The following is a 21,433-nucleotide window of genomic DNA, read 5'->3' as shown; positions in this document are numbered from 1 at the left end:
TTCCGAGAGGGCTAGAATATAAAAACCGGGAAGTAATGCTTAAGCTTTATAAGTCACTGGTCAGACCGCTTTTGGAGTACTGTGAGCAGTTTTTGGCCCCATATCTGAGGAAAGATGTGCTGGCATTGGAAAGGGTCCACAGGAGGTTTAGGAGAATGATCTCAGGGATGATTGGGTTAATGTATGATGAGCATTTGATGGCAGTGTGTCTGTACTCGCTAGTTTATAAGGGGATGAGAGGGGACCTCATTGAATCTTACCGAATAGTGTAAGGCCTTGATAGAGTGAATGTGCAGCGGATGTGGGAAATTCTAGGTCCAGGGCATTGTCTTAGAATAAAGGATGTGCCTTTAGAAAGGAGATGAGGAGGAATTTCTTCAGTCAGTGGAGCTGTGGAATTCATGGCCATAGACGGCTGTGGAGGCCAAGTTCTTGAACATTTTTAAGACGGAGATTGACAGATTCGCGATTGGTAAGGGTGTATTAGTAAGGGTGTCAAGGGTTATAGGAAGAAGGCAGGAGTATTGGGGTTGAGAGGGAAAGGTAGATCAGCCACTATTGAATGACGTAGTATTCTTGATGGGCCGAATGACCTAATTCTGTTCCTGTGACTCATGAACTTATGAACATGCTCAGCCTTGACTTTGCTCAAGGGAAAACATTTCCAACCTACGCAGTCACTCACATGTGAACATGTAACTCCGCCTGCTACCTTTCACGGACAAGTCAGCTATCCGAGGCAGGTTGCGGTACTCCAACCCTTGACAATGTCAGGAAGTCTGAACCTGCGAATGTGTTCAAACACTTTGGAAAATATGTCTCTCTCCATTAATGAGATGATCCTGAGGCAATGTCACTTGCTGTATATGGACTCTGAGTGCGGTAAGTACCTTGGTGACAAAATAAAATAAATATATTTATAGCTCGTAGTGCAGTCCTTCCAAAGTGGGCCTGTGTGAACATGAGTGATCAACAGCTCTATTTTTGCATTATCTGTCACGTGGCTCTCGGGTTTCAACATGTTGGATGCGGCACTGATTTAATTTTGTACATTTCCATTTTGTTGAACTGTCTGCCTTGTGCTCTCTTTATCTCTATCTCTCTCTTTTCTTCCCTCTCATCTGAACAAAACCGCTTCTCATGCATATTACCAATGTAAAGTTGATCCTTGTGGAACATTCAGGTATTTTGTTGTGTTCTCTTAGATATGCAAGCGGCCACCCACCCCTCTCCCACTATCATTCCTCACTCACATCCTATGATCTAGGCACAGCTAGGCAACAAAGAAGGTCGTTGGGAATAATATTTACAGAGATCGAGAACAGTGCTATTGTTTACACAATGGGGGAAATTGGAGTAAGATTCTAAATGAGGAAATTGGACAGTGATTCCCAAACAGATGGGATAAGAATAAGATTTGCAATGTGGGGGAGTTGCATTATGTTTCTAATTGAGGAAATATGGGTGAATATCTGAGACTGAGCAATTCTGAGATTCTCAGACTGAAGATCTGGGAGTGAATCTGTTCACATTCGGATCTCAATGCTTCAAAGTGCAGTAATAATAGGGAGATTTTCGGAGATAGAGAGAATTGGGATGAGATGGTCAAATTTGGGGTATCGAGTTGAGCTAGAGCAAATTATTACGAGTGAGCTTTAATGACTGGGAATGCTGGAGATTCTCTAAATCGGGCAAAGCAAGCTACTTTAGGCAAGTTAGAGAATATAATGATCACAGTTCGGGAACAGTGAGATATTTACAATTTAGGCGAAGTGTAATGCGAACTACTGAAGGGTAATGGGAGCGAGCTTTGATTCAGGGAATGGATGTACAGCTCATAATTACGGAATGAGCACGAATTCATCAGAAAGGGCAAATGGGAATTAGAGTCATGGTTGCATAGTGAAAATCGCATTCTAATTGAGAGGGAATACTGGTGAAATTCTTGTTTTATCTTTAGCTTTATTTTGCTTTTGAGATACAGGCCCTTCGGCCCACCGAGTCCACACCTACCAGCAATCACTCCGTGCCCAATAGGGACAATTTACAATTTTTAGAAGCCAATTAACCTACAAAGCTGTACGTCTTTGGAATGTGGCAGGAAACTGGAGCACCCAGAGAAAATCCATGGGGTTACAGGGAGAACGCATAAACTCCGTATGACAGCACCCGTAGTCAGAATCGAACCCGGGTCTCTGGCACTGTAACGCTGTTAAGAATGAGATTTACAGCGGACTCGGAATAATATTTACAGAGTGAAGAAGGCAAATGTTAGATTTAAGGTGAGAGGGACATAGTTTAAAAGGGATGTGCGGGGCAAGGTGTTTAAACAGAGTGCTGAGTGGCTGGAACGTGCTGCCGGGAATAGTGTTTGAAGCACCTTACAGGTAAAATACTTTTGGATAGGCATATTGGATATGCAGGGAATGAATCAATATGGGTTATGTGAAGCACCTTACTTAGTGACAGGTAAAATACCAAGACTCCCTATGAACTCACGACTGTCCAGCCAAAATCGCCTCTACCCCCTTTTACGTTTGCAGATGACACCATTGTGATGGGCTAAATCACGGACGAGGACGAGAAGGAGTACAAGATGGAGATTGAGTCACACAGCATAGAATAGTGCCTTTGGCCCACTTTGCCCAGGCCGGGCCAAGGTGTACCATATATACTAATCTCACTTCCCTGTGTTTCGCCAATATTCCTCTAAACCTTTCCTAAACAAGTACCTCTTCCAAATAACTTTAACATATTATCATAGTGTCTGTTCAGCTACCTCTTCCAGCAGGTAACTCCATATACCCACCATCCTCTGTGTAAAAGTTGTCCCTCAGATTCAAATTAAATCTTATGGCAACAAGAAACTCAGTATGAAGGGATGCAGGACCACACAGTGAGGAAACTGAGAGTGTTTTTCAATGATGGGAAAGTCGTGATATCCTTGCTGTAAAGAAATAAGTGCGATTCTGAGTGAAGGATTGGTGGTGGATACTGGTGCATCGGTAGAGTTGCTGCCTTTTAGCGCAGGAAACCCGGGTTCGATCCTGACTGTATCAAATGGGATTCTTGGGGTGATAGAATCAGTGTGACATTCTCTAAGTAATGAATTAGGAGTGATATTCTCAGTGCAGGAAGGTAAGTGGAAATAACAAAAGTAGGAAATTGTTCAGTAAAGGAAAATAAACGTGGGGCACTCAATGTAATGGTGTGGACACAAGACTATCCGAGGGAGTGAATGGAAATGCAGTATGATACTGTTATTCTCAGTATCAGAGAAAGTGAAATTTACAGAGTATTGTGATGCAAATGAGATTCACAGCGTGAAAGAATGGGAGTGAACTTTTTAACGCTGAAATGGATTGCCGATTTACATTGTAAGGAGATACAAATGTAATTCTCTGAGTGAGATAGTGACAACAGGAAAGCTCTTGCCCTCAGAAGGAATAAGGGGTGCATGATTCAAAGGCGAGGCAATGGGAGTGATGCATTTCCCGTCAGAGAATGATTTGTGGGGGCTTGAAATTGATCTTTCAAGACAAATGCGATAATATATATAGTGAACAACTCATAGGAAATGAATAAATGGAATTTATATGCTCACAGAGCAATTGGAAGTAAGGTTCATAGAATAGAGAATGCAAATGGTGGCAATGAGATTCTCAGCAATGAATTTGAGTGACATTCTCAGACTGAATCCATGCAGCACTCTTAGAGTAAGGGAATGGAAGTGATATTCCCAGAGCCAAAATGGGAATAAAATATTCAACATGGATTTACAAAATTTACAGAGTAAGGTAATTGAAGTGGTGTCAAGATGGGAAGAAAAGGGAGTTCCATTCTCGGAGTAATTGAATGGATTACCCAAAGGAATCGGAGTGAAATTTCCAGAAGGAAGATATTAACGTTTGATTTAATAAAGGTTGGGAGAGCAGCAGTAGCAGCAAGGACGACCGTCGGCTGAAAGTAAGTAAGTGTGAATTGCAGGTAAAAGTCCGTTTAAAAAAGAGCGCCAAAGGGACGCGAGCAGTCATTCAGTAAAGGTCGGGAGAGCAGCAATAGCAGCAAGGACAACCATTGGTTGAAAGTAAGTAAGTGTGAATTGCAGGTAAAAGTCAGTTTGAAAAAGAGCGCCAAAGGGACGCTTGCAGTCATTCAGTGAAGCGCGTACCTCCCAGCTAGTCAGAGGTAGGCAGGATAGTGAGGGATTGGCTGATCAATTAAATTAGAAGTCTGGTAAATTAGTCAATTTAGTGACTGATATAAACACGGCTTGCACAAGGGGTGCGGACCTGTCGAGGGAAGTGCCCTGTGAGAAAAGTGCGAGTCTTTGGCTGCGGGGAGGCTGAGGTGAGGAGGATACGTTTGTTTTTAAGCCCGATTTGTTCTTTGACACTAAAGTAATGGAGGACAAGTTGGTGCAGTGTGTTTACTGGAGGATGTGGGAAGGTAGGGACTCAGCTGGAGCTTCTGGGAGCTACACCTGCAAGAACTGTGTCCGGGTGCAGCTCCTGAATGGACATGTGGTGGAGTTGGAAAAGCAGCTGGATGACCTCAAAGCCATCCGGGAATGCGAGAGTTTCCTGGACAGGACCAACTGTGAGGCTGTCACGCCAAGGGTCCAGGTCGAGCAAAGGTGGGAGACCGTTTCAAAGGGGAGTGAACGTGAACTACAGGAGACCCCAGTGGCTGTGCCTATTGCAAACAGGTACACCCTCTTGGGAGCTGTCGGGGCAGAAGACGCTTCCAGTCCAAGCGGCGGACAGGTTGGTGGCTCTAATAGACAATAGGTGCAGGAGGAGGCCATTCGGCCCTTCGAACCAGCACCGCCATTCAATGTGATCATGGCTGATCATTCTCAATCAGTACCCCGTTCCTGCCTTCTCCCCATACCCCCTGACTCCGCTATTCTTAAGAGCTCTATCCAGCTCTCTCCAGGCAAGGAGACTCGACCGGGGAGACCAAAGTCAGGAAGAGCCATTGTAGTGGGTGACTCCATTGTCTGAGGTACGGACAGTAGATTCTGTGGTGGCATGCGTGACTTGAGGATGGTCTGTTGCCTCCCTGGTGCCAGGTTTCAAGACATCACGGACCGGCTTCAGAACATCCTAGCGAGGGAAGGTGATCAACCAGAAGTAGTTGTGCATGTGGGCACGAACAACGTCGGAGGAAGAGGAAGGAGGTACTGCAACGTGAGTTTAGAGAGTTCGGAAGAAGACTGAGAAGTAGGACGTCGAGGGTGGTTATCTCTGGATTGCTACCTGTACCTCGTGCTAGGAAGGGCAAGAACAGAGAGATCGGGGAAATGAATGTATGGCTGAAGGGCTGGTGCAGGGAGCAGGGATTTAGATTTCTAGACCACTGGGATCTCTTCTGGGGTAGGGGTGACCTGTACAAAAGGGACGGGTTACACCTTAACAGCAGGAGGACCAACATTCTGGCAGGCAGGTTTGCTAGTGCTACACGTGTGGGTTTAAACTAATTAGTGGGGGGAGGGGTTGACAAATTGAGAATATGAAGATGGAGTTAAAGGGGAAGCGAATACAGGACAAATTGCAAAAGACTCTCGAATAAATAGGAAGGAAAGTTCTCGATGGGATAAGAGAGTAAGGTCAGGGCCAATGGTGGCAGGCGTGACTTGAGGATGGTCTGTTTGAGAGGGGAGGTGAATACCAAAGTTAAAGTGTTGTATTTAAATGCTCGAAGTATAACAAAATAAAGTGGATGAGCTTGAGGCTCGGTTAGTCATTGGCAAGTATGATGTTGTGGGAATTGCAGAGACATGGCTACAAGAGGACCAGGGCTGGGAACTGAATATTCAGGGGTACCCAACGTATAGAAAAGACAGACAGGTGGGCAGAGGGGATGGGGTCGCTCTGTTGGTAAGGAATGAAATTCACTACCTTCCAAGGGTTGACATAGAATCAGGAGATGTAGAATCAGTATAGATAGAAATGAGGAATTGTAAGGTTAAAAAGACCCTAATGGGAGTTATCTACAGGCCCCCAAACAGTAGCCTCGACAGAGGGTGCAAGTTGAATCAAGAGCTAAAATTGGCATGTCACAAATGTAATGCTATGGTGGTTATGGGAGATTTCAACATGCAGGTAGATTAGGAAAATCAGGTTGGTACTGGACCCCAGGATAGGGAGTTTGTGGAGTGCCTCCGAGATGGATTCTTAGAACAGCTTGTACTGGAGCCTACCAGGGAGAAGGCAATTCTGGATTTAGTGTTGTGTAATAAACCTGATCTGATAAGGGAACTCGTGGTAAAAGAGCCATTAGGTGGCAGTGATCATAATATGATGTTTTACTCTAAAAATTGAGAGGGAGAAGGGAAAATCGGAAGTGTCAGTATTACAGTAGAGCAAAGGGGATTACAGAGGCTTGAGGCAGGAGCTGGCCAGATTTGACTGGAAGGAGGCCCTAGCAGGGAAGACGGTGAAACAGCAATGGCAGGTATTCCTGGGAATAATGCAGAAGTTGCAGGATCAATTTATCCCAAAGAGGAGGAAAGATTCTAAGGGGAATAAGAGGCACCCGTGGCTGACAAGGGAAGTCAAGGACAGCATAAAAATAAAAGAGAAGTATAATATAGCAAAGAAGAGTGGGAAGCCAGAGAATTGGGACACTTTTAAAGAACAACAGAAGATAACTAAGTCAATACTGGGAGAAAAGATGAGGTATGAGGGTAAGCTAGCCAATAATATAAAGGAGGATTGTAAAAGCTTTTTTAGGTATGTGAAGAGGAAAAAAATAGTGAAGGCAAATGTGGGTCCCTTGAAGACAGAAGCAGGAAAATTTATTATGGGGAACAAGGAAATGGCAGACGAGTTGAACCGGTACTTTGGATCTGCCTTCACTAAGGAAGATACAAACAATCTCCCAGATGTTCTAGTGGCCAGAGATCCTAGGGTGATGGAGGAACTGAAGAAAATTCACATTAGGCAGGAAATGGTGTTGGGTAGACTGATGGGACTGAAGGCTGATAAATACCCAGAGCCTGATGGTCTGCATCCTGGGGTACTTAAGGAGATGGCTCTAGAAATCATGGACGCATTGGTGATCATTTTCCAATGTTCTATAGATTCAGGATCAGTTCCTGGGGATTGGAGGGTAGCTAATGTTATCCCACTTTTTAAGAAAGGAGGGAGAGAGAAAACAGGAAATTATAGACCAGTTAGTCTGACATCACTGGTGGGGAAGATGCTGGAGTCAATTATAAAAGATGAAATTACGGAGCATTTGGATAGCAGTAACAGGATCGTTCCGAGTCAGCATAGATTTATGAATGGGAAATCATGCTTGACTAATCTTCTGGAATTTTTTGAGGATGTAACTAGGATGTAAAAGGGGAGAGCCAATGGATGTAGTCTACCTTGATTTTCAGAAAGCCTGTGACAAGGTCCCACATAGGAGATTAGCAGGTAAAATTAGAGCACATGGTATTGGGGGTAGGGTACTGACATAGATAGAAAATTGGTTGTCAGACAGAAAGCAAAGAGTGGGGATAAATGGGTCCCTTTCAGAATGGCAGGTAGTGACCAGTGGGGTACCGCAAGGCTCGGTGCTGGGACCGCAGCTATTTACAATATACATTAATGACTTGGATGAAAAGTGCTATTAGGAAATTTGCAGATGATACAAAGCTGGTACACACCAAAGCAGTGTGAACTGTGAGGAAGATGCTATGAGGTTGCAGAGTGATTTGGACAGGTTGTGTGAGTGGGCGGATGCATGGCAGATGCAGTTTAATGTGGATAAGTGTGAGGTTATCCACTTTGGTGGTAAGAATAGTAAGGTAGATTATTATCTGAATGGTGTCAAGTTGGGAAAAGGGGACGTACAATGAGATCTGGGTGTCCTAGTGCATCAGTCACTGAAAGGAAGCATGCAAGTACAGCAGGCAATGAAGAAAGCCAATGGAATGTTGGCCTTCATAACATGAGGAGTTGAGTATAGGAGCAAAGAGGTCCTTCTGCAGTTGTACAGGGCCCTAGTGAGACCGCACCTGGAGTACTGTGTGCAGTTTTGGTCTCAAAATCTGAGGAACGATATTCTTGCTATTGTGGGCGTACAGCGTAGGTTTACTAGGTTAATTCCGGAATGGCGGGACTGTCATATGTTGAAAGACTGGAGCGACTAGGCTTGTATACAGTGGAATTTAGAAGGATGAGAGGGGATCTTATCGAAACATATAAGATTATTAAGGGGTTGGACACGTTAGAGGCAGGAAACATTTTCCCAATGTTGGGGGAGTCCAGAACTAGGGGCCACAGTTTAAGAATAAGGGGTAGACCATTTAGAACGGAGATGAGGAAAAACCTTTTCAGTCAGAAAGTTGTAAATCTGTGGAATTCTCTGCCTCAGAAGGCAGTGGAGGCCAATTCTCTGAATGCTTTCAAGAGAGAGCTAGATAGAGCTCTTAAGGATAGCGGAGTCAGGAGGTATGGGGAGAAGGCAGAAACGGTGTACTGAGTGAGAATGATCAGCCATGACCACATTGAATGGTGGTGCTGGCTCGAAGGGCCGAATAGTCTACTCCTGCACTTATTGACTATTGTCAATTGTCTATTTCTCGACTGAGTGTTAGGCGGAAGACATTAGCAAATTAAATGAGTAAATAACAATATACTCAGAATAAATAGAATAGTTGTTCAAGGAGCAAAGTGTGGGAGGCAATTTGCAATGTGAGGAAGTGAGAGTTAGATCACAGTGCATCAGTCTTTGCACTTTATCTTTATCTGTGCACTGTGTACGGCTTGATTGTATTCACGTATAGTATTTTCTTTGACTGCATAACACACAAACAAAAGCTTTTCACTGTACCTCGGTACAGATGACAATAATAAACTAAAGTCAACTAAAGAAGGGTCTTGACCGTACACATCACATATCCATGTTCTCCAGAGATGCTGCTTGACCTGCTAAGGTACTCCAGCACATTATGTCCCTTTATCGGAGTTACAAGTGAATTTTCCGACAGAGTCAGTTTGAATGAACCTTACAGCGTAGACAATTAGTGGGTGAGGAAGGCAGCTTTTAAAGATTGATACTTAGATTTGGAGAATGCATATGGAACCGGTAACATGGAAGTGAGACAGAAAATTGGGTTTTGACATGTGATGAATGTCATGGATTCACAAGTGTGAAGTAGATCGGAAAATATTGACAAATGTCGAGCAGGTCTGGTGGCATCTGTGGAGAGAGAAAGAAAGCTAATGTTCTAATCAATGAGACTATTATTGATATTTCTCCCCATAGTTGCTAGTGGAACTGTCCAGTGTTGTCAGCATTTTGTTAATATATCACATTTCATGTATATGTATATTGGTTTCTTTTCTTCAAAAAGATAAAGATATTGATGGAGATGCAGATGGAGGAATTAACAATATAACTGTGCACGAATCAGTCAATCTTCTTTTGTTAAAGATGATATTAAATTAAATGATCATATCTTTCTGCTATTGACAGGAATTGTGCACATCGCCAGCCGGTTGGGACTCAGTCTCCTGGCTCCAAGGAAGAAGATCACCGTCATGCTGATGGGAAATCATTCGTCAGGCAAGAGTTCCTTCATCAACTGGTAAGAATGAGCTTTCATTTAGAAAAGCAAAAAGGACATGTCTGTTTCCTTTCTTGATAGGCTGAAACCTCTCGAGCAAATCATGTGATGTTTACAAAAGTTACGTCTAAATAAGTTTAGTTTGGTTTATTATTGTCACGTGTCGTAGAGTCATTGAGTGACACAGTGTGGAAACATGTCCTTCCGCCCAACTTACACACGCAGGTCCCAGTTGCATGAGTCCCACCTGCCAGCATTTGGTCCATATACGTCCAAACCTGTCCTATCCATGTGCCTGTCTAACTGCTTCTTAAATGATTCGGGATTGTCCCTGCCTCAACTATCTCCTATGGCAGTTGTTCCATACATCCACCATCCTTTGTGTGAAAAAGTTACCCCTCAGATTCCTATTTAATCTTTTCCCCTTCACCTTAAACCTATGTTCTCTGGTCCTCGATTCACGCACTCTGGCTGAGAAACTCTGTGCATTTACACAATCTATTCCTCTCATGGTCTTATACACCTCTCTAAGATCACCGGTTGGCGCTGTGAGAGGCAACCTTGACAACAGCCTGTCTTGTCCCTTTCTTCTTTGTTGTTTTTAGTCTGTTTTATTTGTATGTTTTAGTTAATCTTTAGTTTTTGTATTATGTGGGGGGGGGGTGGGGGAAACTTTTTTTTATCTCTCGATGGAGATGCGACTTTTTCCGTATCGTATCTCTGTCCGCGCTGCGGCCTAACATTGTGGAGCTGGCGGTCCCTTTGTTAGGGACCGACTTCGGGAACTCCAGCTACAGGAGCTTACACCGCCCCAATTGCGGGAGCCTTGATCACCCCATTGCAGGGGCTTCAATCACTGACTGTGGGAGTTTTGATTGCCCTGACTGCGGATGTTTTGATCGCCCCGATTGCAGGAGAAAAGGAGGAAGAAGTTAAAAGTTATTCGCTTTCCATCACTGTGAGGAGTGCGAGGTCACCGAAAACAAGATGGATGCTGCCGCTGCTGGTGGGGACTAGGAGGGATTGCCGTGTGTGCGGTGGTCTCAGTGTTTGCGGGAACGTCGTGCCACGGGAGCGTCCTGCAGTCTGGTGCGAGTGCAGACGGCTTTCTGACTGTTTGGGCGGACAGGGACTGCAGAGAAAGTGACAGCGGTCGGTACAAATCTGGTCACATCACGGTGAAGGAGCGTGCGTGTGGCCCGGACATTGAACTGATGGCTGTGGGTCTCTGCTAATGCTGTGCACCCTGGGGATTCTCACATGGTGCTGTGGTGGCTGTTTATGTTTAAACTTTATGTAATTTTGTATCTTGTTCCTTATTTTTGGTTTGACTGTATGGTAAAATCAAATTTAACTGTATCTCAGGGTACACGTGACAATAAAGGACTATTGAACTATTGAACTATGAAGATCACCCCTCAGCCTCCTGCGCTCCAAGGAATAGAATCCCAGTTTACTCAGCCTCTGCCTCTAGCTCAGACCCTCTAATCATTGCAACATCCATGTAAACCTTCTCTGCACCCTTTCCAGCTTGACAATGTATCAAGGTACATTGAAAACTGTTTGCTTGTGGGCTATCAAGTCAAAGAAAAAACTGCACGAATAGGAGGATATAGGTGCCCAATCATTAGAACAGAAATAGTCATCGTAATCCAATCATGAAAGGCTTGAGTTAAACTGGTAAGCTAGTGAGGTGGAGGGCGTTCGTTCTGTGTTTAATGTTATTATGGGTAGATTTTGTTTTAACAGTCTTCTGCTATGTTAAGATTTTAATTCAGCAAATGACATGGCAAGATTTAGATATTTGGATGTTAGATTTCAGAAAGTTATGATGCAGCTCTATATGAATTTGGTTTGGCCACATTTGAAGTATTGTGTGGAGTTTTGATCTCCCCATTACATAAAGAATGCAGAGAAGGTACAGAGGTTTACCAGAATCCTGCCTGGATTAGTGGGTATGTGCTATAAGAAGAGGTGGGGCAAACCTGGATTATTTTCTCCCGAACTCAGAAGGTTGAGAGGAAACAATGATAGAAGTATATAAAATTATGCTTTGCATAGATAAGATAGACCATCAGAAACCTTTTCTGAGGGTAGAACTGTCAAAGGACCAGGAGAGGGGGATTAAGACGAGAGGGGGAAACTTTGAAGATGATGTGCCCTGCAGGTTTCCCCAGAGAGTGGAGGGTGCCTGGAATGCACTGCCAAAGAGGCTTTTAAAAGGCTGTCTGTTTCGCAGGTTACTCCAGTATTTTATGTTATTTTTTGTATTATCCTAATCTGACCTCAGTAACAGAACACTACGAATCTCCTCTTGTACCACTCAGATGTTTTTTCCGATTGTGTTTTTTTGCGCTAATATTTTGTGTTTTATTCCATGCACTTTTACGAGGTACCGTTTAAGAGTCACGTAGATATGTTGGGAATGGAGCAGTATGAATCATGCGTAGATAAAATTAATTTGTCTCTGCATTGTGTTCGGCATGGACACTATGGGCTGATTGGATGGTTTCTGTGCTGTTCTTTTCTATGTAATAGTCATCAAGACATAGAGTCATACAGAGTGGAAACAGGGCCATCGGCCCAACTTGCCCACACCAACCAACGTGTCCCATCTACAATAGTCCCACCTGAACTAAACTAAACAAAACTCAGTTACTGTTTAGAGGGATATGTGATTGTTCACCCTTAGGTTTTCCTGATGTTATCTATTACCATCACTGACATTGGTGCGATTGAACTTTACAAATGTTATTTGTACAGGTACAATATATGGATAGGAAATGTCCCGAGAGATATTGGCCAATTGCAAGCAAATGATCGGCATGGACAAGTTCTGCCTATGGTGACTGTTTTGTATGACTCCATGAGTTTCACCAAACACTTCTCATCGTTTTGCAGGTACATTGAAGAACACATACAGAAAACAGGTGTTGCCACAGAAACACAAGGATTCACTTTTATCACCAGCGGCAAGAAAAGGGAATCGCTCACGGTAAGTAATTCCACGGACTGCATTTGAGTTCTATCTTGCACTGCATCCCCGACTGATGAAGAACTGCGAATTCCACTCGGATCCTGTTGAAGGCCGAACAGTCTAAGAAATTAGCTAAGGTTAATTCTGAGAATGGTGACCCGAACTATGAAAGTTTTTCGCCTGCCATTGACACTCATGGATTTGCCAGTAAAAGGTCATAACATCATAAGGTCATAATGTCATAAGGTCATAAGGTTATGTGATAGGAGCCGAAGTAGCCATTCGGCCCATTAAGTCGACTCCGCCATTCAATCATAGCTGATATGAATCTCCCTCCTAACCCTATTTTACTGCATTCCCCCCATAACCGCTGACACCCGAAATAATCAAGAATCTATCCATCTTTACATTGACTTGGCCTCCACTGCCTTCTGTGGCAAATAATTCCACAGATTCACCACCCTCTGACAAAAGAAATTCCACCTCATCTCCTTCTTAAAAAACCCTTTAATTCTGATGCAATATCCTCCAGTGATAGACTCTCCCACTAGTGGAAACATCCTCTTCACATCCACCCTATCCAAGCCTTTCACTATTCGGTAACCATTCGGTATCGATGATCAACAGTTCGAAACAAGGCGCAGATTAATTTATTGCAAATAAATTTCATTCTTAACAATATCTTCTCAGGGAAGCACAGAGGCGTCACCAATAGTTATTTCTCCACAACTACTTATGAAGCAGTCTGTGTGGGGCTTGCACGTTCACGCGGTCTGCGCAGTGTTTTGGTTAATAGGCCAGGATGAAATTGTCATTTGTGTAATAATAGGATCTGGAGAGAGTTGACAGGAATTGGGAGTACAGTGGACTGCGAATGGTGGGCATGAAATTGGTAGGAGTAAAGGGGGCAAAGCATGTGATATCGTACAGTGTTACTCCAAAAATCACTGATTCGGTTGAGTAAATACTGCAGCGAACAGTGATTTACATTTGCTTTTTATCAGTGCACATTGGTGCTTTAACGAATATTGGACTATTGGTCCAATGCGAAAACTTTAATTAATTCATGGCTCGGGGAGGCAGTTAATTTAAACGCTTCTAATCACTTTGTTTAATTACTTCACAGGGCAAGGCTACACTACACCTCTACCCGCATTTCCAAGCACTGGAACAGATTAGAGGTACATCCACACCATCTTTGTATTGCAGATATCAGTGGAGGAGATCTCTCCCCGTGCATCACATCACTCTAATCAAATTACAGCCATTGTGGGCCCCACGTTAGGTAATAATTGTTAAAAGAGTGCAAAGTCAAATTCTACATCTTAAATTGGTATGCATTAGATGGACAAGTTGCAAAAAATAAACTGATTGAGGGACAAAATCGGTGCACGAAATTACTGCAAGGTATGCAATTATCCTGAAAAAAGAATGGAGCTAGTATTATTTTTTTTAACGGAAGTCCTTAGGTTTTTTGCCACCTTAGGGTGGCTAACACTAACTGCACTAATTGTAGTTGTAGTTTTAGTTGTTTCTTCTTTTTTCCTGCACTCTTTTAACCTTTTATATATTGATTTTTTTTTTAGATTCAATTTTTATTATTATGTCATTTTTCAGAATTTATATACTTTTGGGAGATATTTCCGGGAGACATTCTACGTAGTACAAAAGATCATCCACCCTTCATTCAAGAAAAATGTTGTAGTTCGGGTGCCAGGCCATTTGCTTTATTATAGACTATTTATCGGTTAAGATGCAAGATTCTATTAGGAAAACAGGGGGTAAAGGTATTACATTTTGTAGTTGGAATGTCAAGGGTGTTAATGAACCAATTAAAAGAGGTAAAGTACTTTCACATTTAAAATCTATTGATGCAGACATAATGTTCCTTCAGGAAACTCATCTCAAAAATGTAGCACATAATAGACTAAAAGGCAAATGGATTGATAAATTATTTCACTCATCGTTTCCCTTTAAATCAAGAGGTGTTGCCATTTTAATTCGTAAGGGTATACCATTTATACATACTTCCTCTATAGTCGACACTGAAGGTAGATATGTTATATTAGTGGGAGAACTATATTGTACAAAATTGATATTGGTGAATGTCTATGCACCAAATTTTGATAATCCGTTATTTAAAAAATATATATTTAATACCATTCCAGAATTTGGACAATATAACTTGATAATTGGAGGAGATTTAAATTGTACATTAGATCCTTATTTGGATAGATCGTCAACTCAAAGGAAAACAAAATCCAAGTCGTGTGAATTATTAAACTCTTATATAAATAGTGCAAATATAAAAGATGTTTGGAGGATTGAAAATCCTTCAGGCCGAGAGTATTCATTTTATTCACCAGTGCATAAAACTTACTCAAGAATTGACTATTTCTTGGTGGACTCCAAACTTATTCCTTATACGTATAATTCAAAATATCATAATATTATTATATCCGATCATGCCCCTTTAACATTTAGGGTAAAACTCCAAGGAGTAACGGGGAAACAGACTAATTGGAGATTTAATCCGCAAATCTTAAATGAAAAAGCATGTTATGACTATCTTAAATCGCAATTTGAAACTTTTTTTTACGCAAATGACCTCCCTGAAACACCTGCGTCCCTGCTTTGGGAAACATTTAAAGCGTTTGTGAGAGGATGTATTATTGCCTTTCAAGCGTCTCAAAACAAGAAGAAGCGGGCTGAACAACATGACCTAGAAAGTCAGATAAAACAGTTAGACATAACAAATGCCATCGCTCCCTCTATTGAAATACATAATAAAATTGCAGCTCTCAAATATAAGTTAAATTATATTATCTCAGCTCATATTTTAAGGCTTTTTCAATATACTAAACAAAAACATTTTGAATTTGGAGATAAACCACAGAAATTGCTAGCACGTCAACTCCGCAAATTAGAAGATGATTCTACAATTCATAAAATTAGATCAGAAAACGGAGATTTGCTTAAATTACCTAAGGATATTAATCAGAGATTTCTGCAATTTTATCAGTCATTATATTCATCAAAAATAACAGATAGCTCTGCGCAGATGCAAAACTTTTTGCAGGAATGTAACCTTCCTGGTTTGAATGTGAGTGATAGAAATTCACTGGGCGCAGAAATAACTATGAAAGACGTTGAAGAGACCATTAAATCCATGAAACATGGGAAGACTCCTGGCCCTGATGGCTTAAATAATGAATTTTATAAAAAATTTAGTGATTTGATCTCTCCACGTTTGCAAACTGTATATAGTCACGCCTTTAAACAACAGAGATTACCGCAAACTCTGACTGAATCAACAATAATCCTCATTCCTAAAAAAGATAAGGATTCTGAAGACCCTGGTTCGTATAGGGCGATAGCTCTTTTAAATACTGATCAGAAGATATTAGCGAAAATTTTAGCTCATAGATTAAGTCTAGTTATAGATAAATTGATACACCGCGATCAATCAGGCTTTATAGCCAAACGATATTCATTTTTCAATTTGAGACGCTTGTTCAATATAATATATTCAAATAGACTATTAAACGAAGATTTAGCAATCATCTCGCTAGATGCTGAAAAAGCATTTGATCAAGTAGAATGGCCCTATCTTTTCTCAGTGATGGAAAAATTTCAATTAGGTGAAAATTTTTGTTCATGGGTGAAACTTTTATATACATTCCCAACAGCTAGAATATTAACTAATCAAATGCTGTCATCCAAATTTCATTTATCTAGGGGTTGTAGACAAGGATGTCCACTATCACCGCTTCTATTTGCCCTTATTATAGAACCACTTGCTGAGAGTATTAGATCAAATTCAGATATTCATGGCTATAATACTAAACATACAACCAATAAAATTTCTTTATATGCGGATGATGTATTAATATATATTACAAAGCCAGAAATTAACATTCCGAATTTATTAAATCTCATAACTCAATTTGGTTCATTTTCAGGTTATAGAATTAACTGGTACAAAAGTGAAATTATGCCAATAATGGAGCATAATCCGGCCATACTTCAACAATTTCCTTTTAAAATTGCCTATGAAAAGTTTAAATATCTTGGAATCTACGTGACTAGGAAATATACTTCTTTATTTAAATTAAATTTTCCTCCTTTACTCACTAAATTACATAGAAATATCCAATTTTGGAAAACACTTCCTATATCATTAGTTGGTCGTAGTAATGCTATAAAGATGATCTTTCTCCTACAGCTACTATACTTATTTCAAGCAATTCCAATCTATCTTCCAAAAAAGTTTTTTTTTTAAATTGATTCAATTGTTACTAATTTTATTTGGGACTACAAGACTCGTAGAATAAACAAAAGACATCTATGTAAGTCTAAAGCTAATGGAGGAATTGCCTTACCTAACTTCTTATTTTATTATTGGGCGGTTAATATTAAAAATATAACCTGCTGGTTGGATGATTCTGATCAACAACCGGATTGGTTAAAGATGGAGAAAGAGGATTGTTTACCATTTGATATTGGTGCGATCCTCTTAGCTCCAATAAATTTAAATAAAAAAACATATGGAGGTAATCCCATTATACACAGTGTTATCCGTACCTGGAAACAATTAAATCTTACGTTAAAATTGAGTAAATTATCTGTTTTCCTTCCTATTGCGAATAACCCTTCTTTTAAACCGTCTGTCTTAGATAGAGGATTTGCTCAATGGAAAAGTTATGGAATTAAAAGGGTGGGAGATCTTTATCATAAGGGAACTTTTCTTTCTTTTCAGGATTTACAGCAGAAGTACGGATTACATGTTAATAATTATTTTAGATATTTACAACTTAGAGATTATGTAAAATTACACATGCAAGAATATAAGTTTAGAGGTCCAGAAACACTTGATGTATGCCTGAATCGACATTATAATTCAAATAAATTAATATCCTTTATTTATAATACTCTCCTAGACACTGACATTCCGTCATCAGAATCTTATAGACGAGCATGGGAGGACGAATTGAATCAACTCATAATGCAAGATATATGGGATGAAAGTTTACAACATATACACCAATGTTCATTAAATACTAGACATTCCTTAATACAATTTAAAATAATACATAGGTTACATTATTCGAAGACGAAATTAAATAGGATTTTTCCTAGTATCTCTCCTATTTGTGATAAATGTCAATTTCAAGAAGCTAATTTAACTCATATTTTCGTAACTTGTATAAAAATGCAAAACTTCTGGTTGGAGATTTTTAAAATAGTTTCTAAAGTTATTAACAAGCAATTGGATATGGATCCAAAATTAATTATATTAGGATTATGAGAACATACTACAAACTTTACAACAAGTCAGGTACATTTTCTTGATTACAGTCTAATAACTGCGAAAAAATTAATACTTAAATTTTGGAAAAAACCAATAACCCCCACAATTAAAATGTGGACTACGGAAATGACAGAGACCCTGCATTAGGAAAAAATAAGATTTGCCTTAATTGACAAACCTGAGTTATTTTTTAAAATATGGTCTCCATTTATTGAATTTTTAGAAAAGTAAATGGGTTTGGCACAGGACTAAAATAAAAATTTTAAATTAAAAGTTGAAACTTGAGTTAGGGGTTGGATGTACAACTGTGGTTATTGTCTCCCGGATCTACTCCCTTTAATTTTTACAGTTATATCTTTTTTTTTTAATCATCTTATTCTCTCTTCCCAATAGTTTATAGTTTTTTTTTGTTTTTTTTTCCTTTCTTCTTTATTTTTTTTATTTTCTCTCTTTAAAAATTTTAAAATTGAAGCTATGTAAGAACTCTGTAACAAATGTGTCTTTTATTTCTATTTGTACATATGCTTTTCAAATTTTTTTTTAAAAAATTAAAAAAAGGAAAGAATCTGAGGCATTGACAGAGCAATTTCAAGAAAAACAGAGAACAAAATTTAGATTTTTCTGAAAAATGGAGAATTACATTGAGATATTCCTCCTCACAACATTGTTCATAGATCATCATTCTTATACTGAGTTAGAAATCGCAGGGATCCCCCCCCCCCCTTGTATTATATTCCCAATAATGAGAAGAGGGGGTTAAAACAGAAAACATTGGAAACATTTCGCGGATCAGAGAAATCTTTGAAAAGTTAATTCAAAGTCTTTGAGTATATGAAAAGCGCTATATAAATGTAATGCATTATTATTATTATTATTATAAAATGAGAGGCGATCATTTCAAGACCAGAACGGTCATGCAAGGCTGGAAGCTGCGGATAATAAGAAAAAGGGAATGTGAATGTGCACGGATATTGAGGATTGGATAATGAAAAAATAAGAGAAGAATGTGACAGGTAAAGGAAACTAATTTCCAGTGCAGTTAACTTCAGAAGCAATGGGAAATTTCAAAGAGGAGCTGCTGGATTGGCTGAGGCAGTGGATTTCAACCCTTAAAGCCAGTAGGGGCTTTTAAAATTTCACTGGCTCACTGGGACGTCCAACAGACAAGAAGAAGGGAAGGCATAGGGTGTATTGGGTGCGAGGCTATGTTGGGGTGAAGTGCGGTGTACAGGGTAAATGCCGAGGCTTCGGCCAGCAGGCTGAGTAGAAGGTGATGACAGGTTTGGGTAAGATCTATTGTTTTGTGCTAGTGATTGTCTTTACATTTGCTCTTAGCATTAATGTTTCAGAGATGACACTTAATGTATAATAATAGAATTTTCCTACCTGAGGATATTGAAAATCAAGAATTCTATTGTCTTTGTGGACAAAAGATGGGTTCAGTTACAATTCCTTACAAACCGCGGTAGTGAATTTGTGTTTCAGGGAAAGAGCATTTGGGGGATAGTGATCACAACAGTTCCATAAGTTTTAAGGTTGTTTGAATAGAGATAACTCTGGACCTTGGGGGAAGGCAGATCATATCGTTATTAGGCAGGAGCGAGAGAAAATAAATTGGGACAAGCTGTTATTGGATAAATCCACATCTGAAATGTTGGTGTTCTTTAAACGCCAGTTAATCAAAGTACAGGGCAGACATGTTCCAGTAAAGGGAAGAGATAATCATGGCAAAGGAAGGGAACCATGGGTGTAAAAGTTGTAAATCTGGTCAAAAGGAAAAAAGTATCTGTAAGGTTTAAGAAGATGCGATCAGACAGAACATTTGAGTAATATAAAGCAAGCAGGAAAAAAATAAAGCGGGCGATTATAAATGCCAGAATGGGCAATGAAATGCCTTTGGTGAGATGGGTTAAAGAAAATCCCAAGGCCTTTTATATGTTCTTTGAAATCAAAAGGATAAGGATAAAGTCATCTCTATTTTCTCTAGCCATAGCTCGAAGACCAGAGAGTAGCCAATATATTCCTTTACTAAGAAGGTAAGTCGAGGGAATCCAGGGACTTGTAGGCCGGTGAGCCTCACATCAGTGGCAGGGGAGCTATTGGAATGGATCATCAAGATACGATTTGCTCCCATTCGCAAGAAAATTGAATGACGAAGAGGGAGGCAGTAAAAATACACTACTGGTATATATCAGGTTCAGAAATAATCTTCGGATAAATAGCAGATGGAGTTTAATTCAATCAAGTGTGAGATGTAGCACTTTGGGAGATCGCATTTAAGGAGAAAGCTTACAGTTAATGGCCAGACCCTTAACAGAAACTGTGGGTCCAATTCTATAGGTCCCTGAAGCTGGCAACATAAGTAGAGTAGCAAATAAGGTGTATAGTATGCTTGCCTTCATTGGTCGGGTCATTGAGTATACGAATCAAGAAGTGATGGTGCAGTTTTATAGGACTTAATTTAGACTGCTTTTGGAGCATTACGTGCTGTCCTGGTTGACCCATTAAAGGGAAGATGCGGAGACTTTTGCGAGCATGCAGACAGAAGAGGGTTACAAGAATGCAGCCTGGTTTCGAGGTTATTAGTTATAAGGAGTGTCTGACCAATCTTAGATTTTTTCTTCTGTACATCAGATGTTCTTCTGTACATTTTTTTTCTTCTGTACATCATGTTAGATGTTTATAACATGAGAGGCATAGTGAGAATAAACAATCAGAACCATGGTGGAAATGCCAAAGACTAGAGGGCATAACATCAAGGTGAAAGCGGCAAAGTTCAAAAGAGATGAACGGGTATATTTTTTTAGCCAGAGGATCATGGCTAGCTGACTAGTGCTGCTGGGAGTGCAGGTGGAGACAGATAGGCATTAAATGGGCATATGGATGTGCTGGGATTGGAGTGATATGGATCATCCAAGCAGATGAAATTAGTTTACCTTGGCATCATTTTTGGCACAGACATTGTAGGCTGATGAGCCTGTTCCTGTGCCGTAATTTTCTATGCAGTAATAAGAAGGAAATGAGGAGTTTCAGGGATTTGTGTTGCATATACTGAGGTGGGAAAAAGCGCAGGATTGTTATCCACTTTATCTTCCACCCAATTCCCATATGGTCATTTCTGTCTTGGCCTCCTCTAGTGAGGCCACATGCAAAGTAGAAGATCAGCAAGTCGTATTCTGCTTGATTGGTCTAGGGCACATTTCAATTAATACACCCCCCACCCCTGCCATCCTTTCTTTCAACAGCAGACACACATTCTCCCACTATCTTCTATGCTGCTATTTTCCCCTCCTCTGCATGCTCATGCACACAATACATATCTAAGGGCGCAGATGCATAAAGGAACAATGAGGCCTTTATAAAACAATTTTTGTTTCTGGGTAGGACACCCGTCTGTGTTAGGGGAGTATTTGAGAATTAAGTTCATTAGCATGTCGATAAGAATTGATGTAACACCGGGATTAATACCTGGGAGTTGGGAGACAACATGATGTGCACCTGAAAGCATGAGAATTCTAGTGTCTGAAGCAAAGGAAAATTAATTGCTGGAGGAACTCAACTGATCAGACTTCAGTTGTGG

The 21,433-nt window shown here is 40.4% G+C and overlaps 1 protein-coding gene across 1 annotated transcript in view; it reads left to right on the top strand.

Annotated features, from left to right (window-relative positions):
- Nucleotides 1–767: 767 nt before the first annotated feature.
- LOC144605219 (uncharacterized) overlaps nucleotides 768–21,433 on the top strand; it is a 38,431-nt gene continuing 17,765 nt past the window's right edge. Inside the window, exons 1-4 of the mRNA XM_078420318.1 lie at nucleotides 768–882; nucleotides 9,475–9,586; nucleotides 12,467–12,560; nucleotides 13,669–13,723. Of these exons, the coding sequence (XP_078276444.1) occupies nucleotides 768–882; nucleotides 9,475–9,586; nucleotides 12,467–12,560; nucleotides 13,669–13,723 (376 nt within the window). The remainder of the gene's footprint in view (nucleotides 883–9,474; nucleotides 9,587–12,466; nucleotides 12,561–13,668; nucleotides 13,724–21,433) is intronic.

The sequence above is a fragment of the Rhinoraja longicauda genome, chromosome 24 (assembly GCF_053455715.1).
Source record: "Rhinoraja longicauda isolate Sanriku21f chromosome 24, sRhiLon1.1, whole genome shotgun sequence".
NCBI lineage: Eukaryota > Metazoa > Chordata > Chondrichthyes > Rajiformes > Arhynchobatidae > Rhinoraja > Rhinoraja longicauda.
The sequence above is the reverse complement of the archived record's forward strand: the minus strand, read 5'-3'. Positions and strand labels throughout refer to the sequence as shown.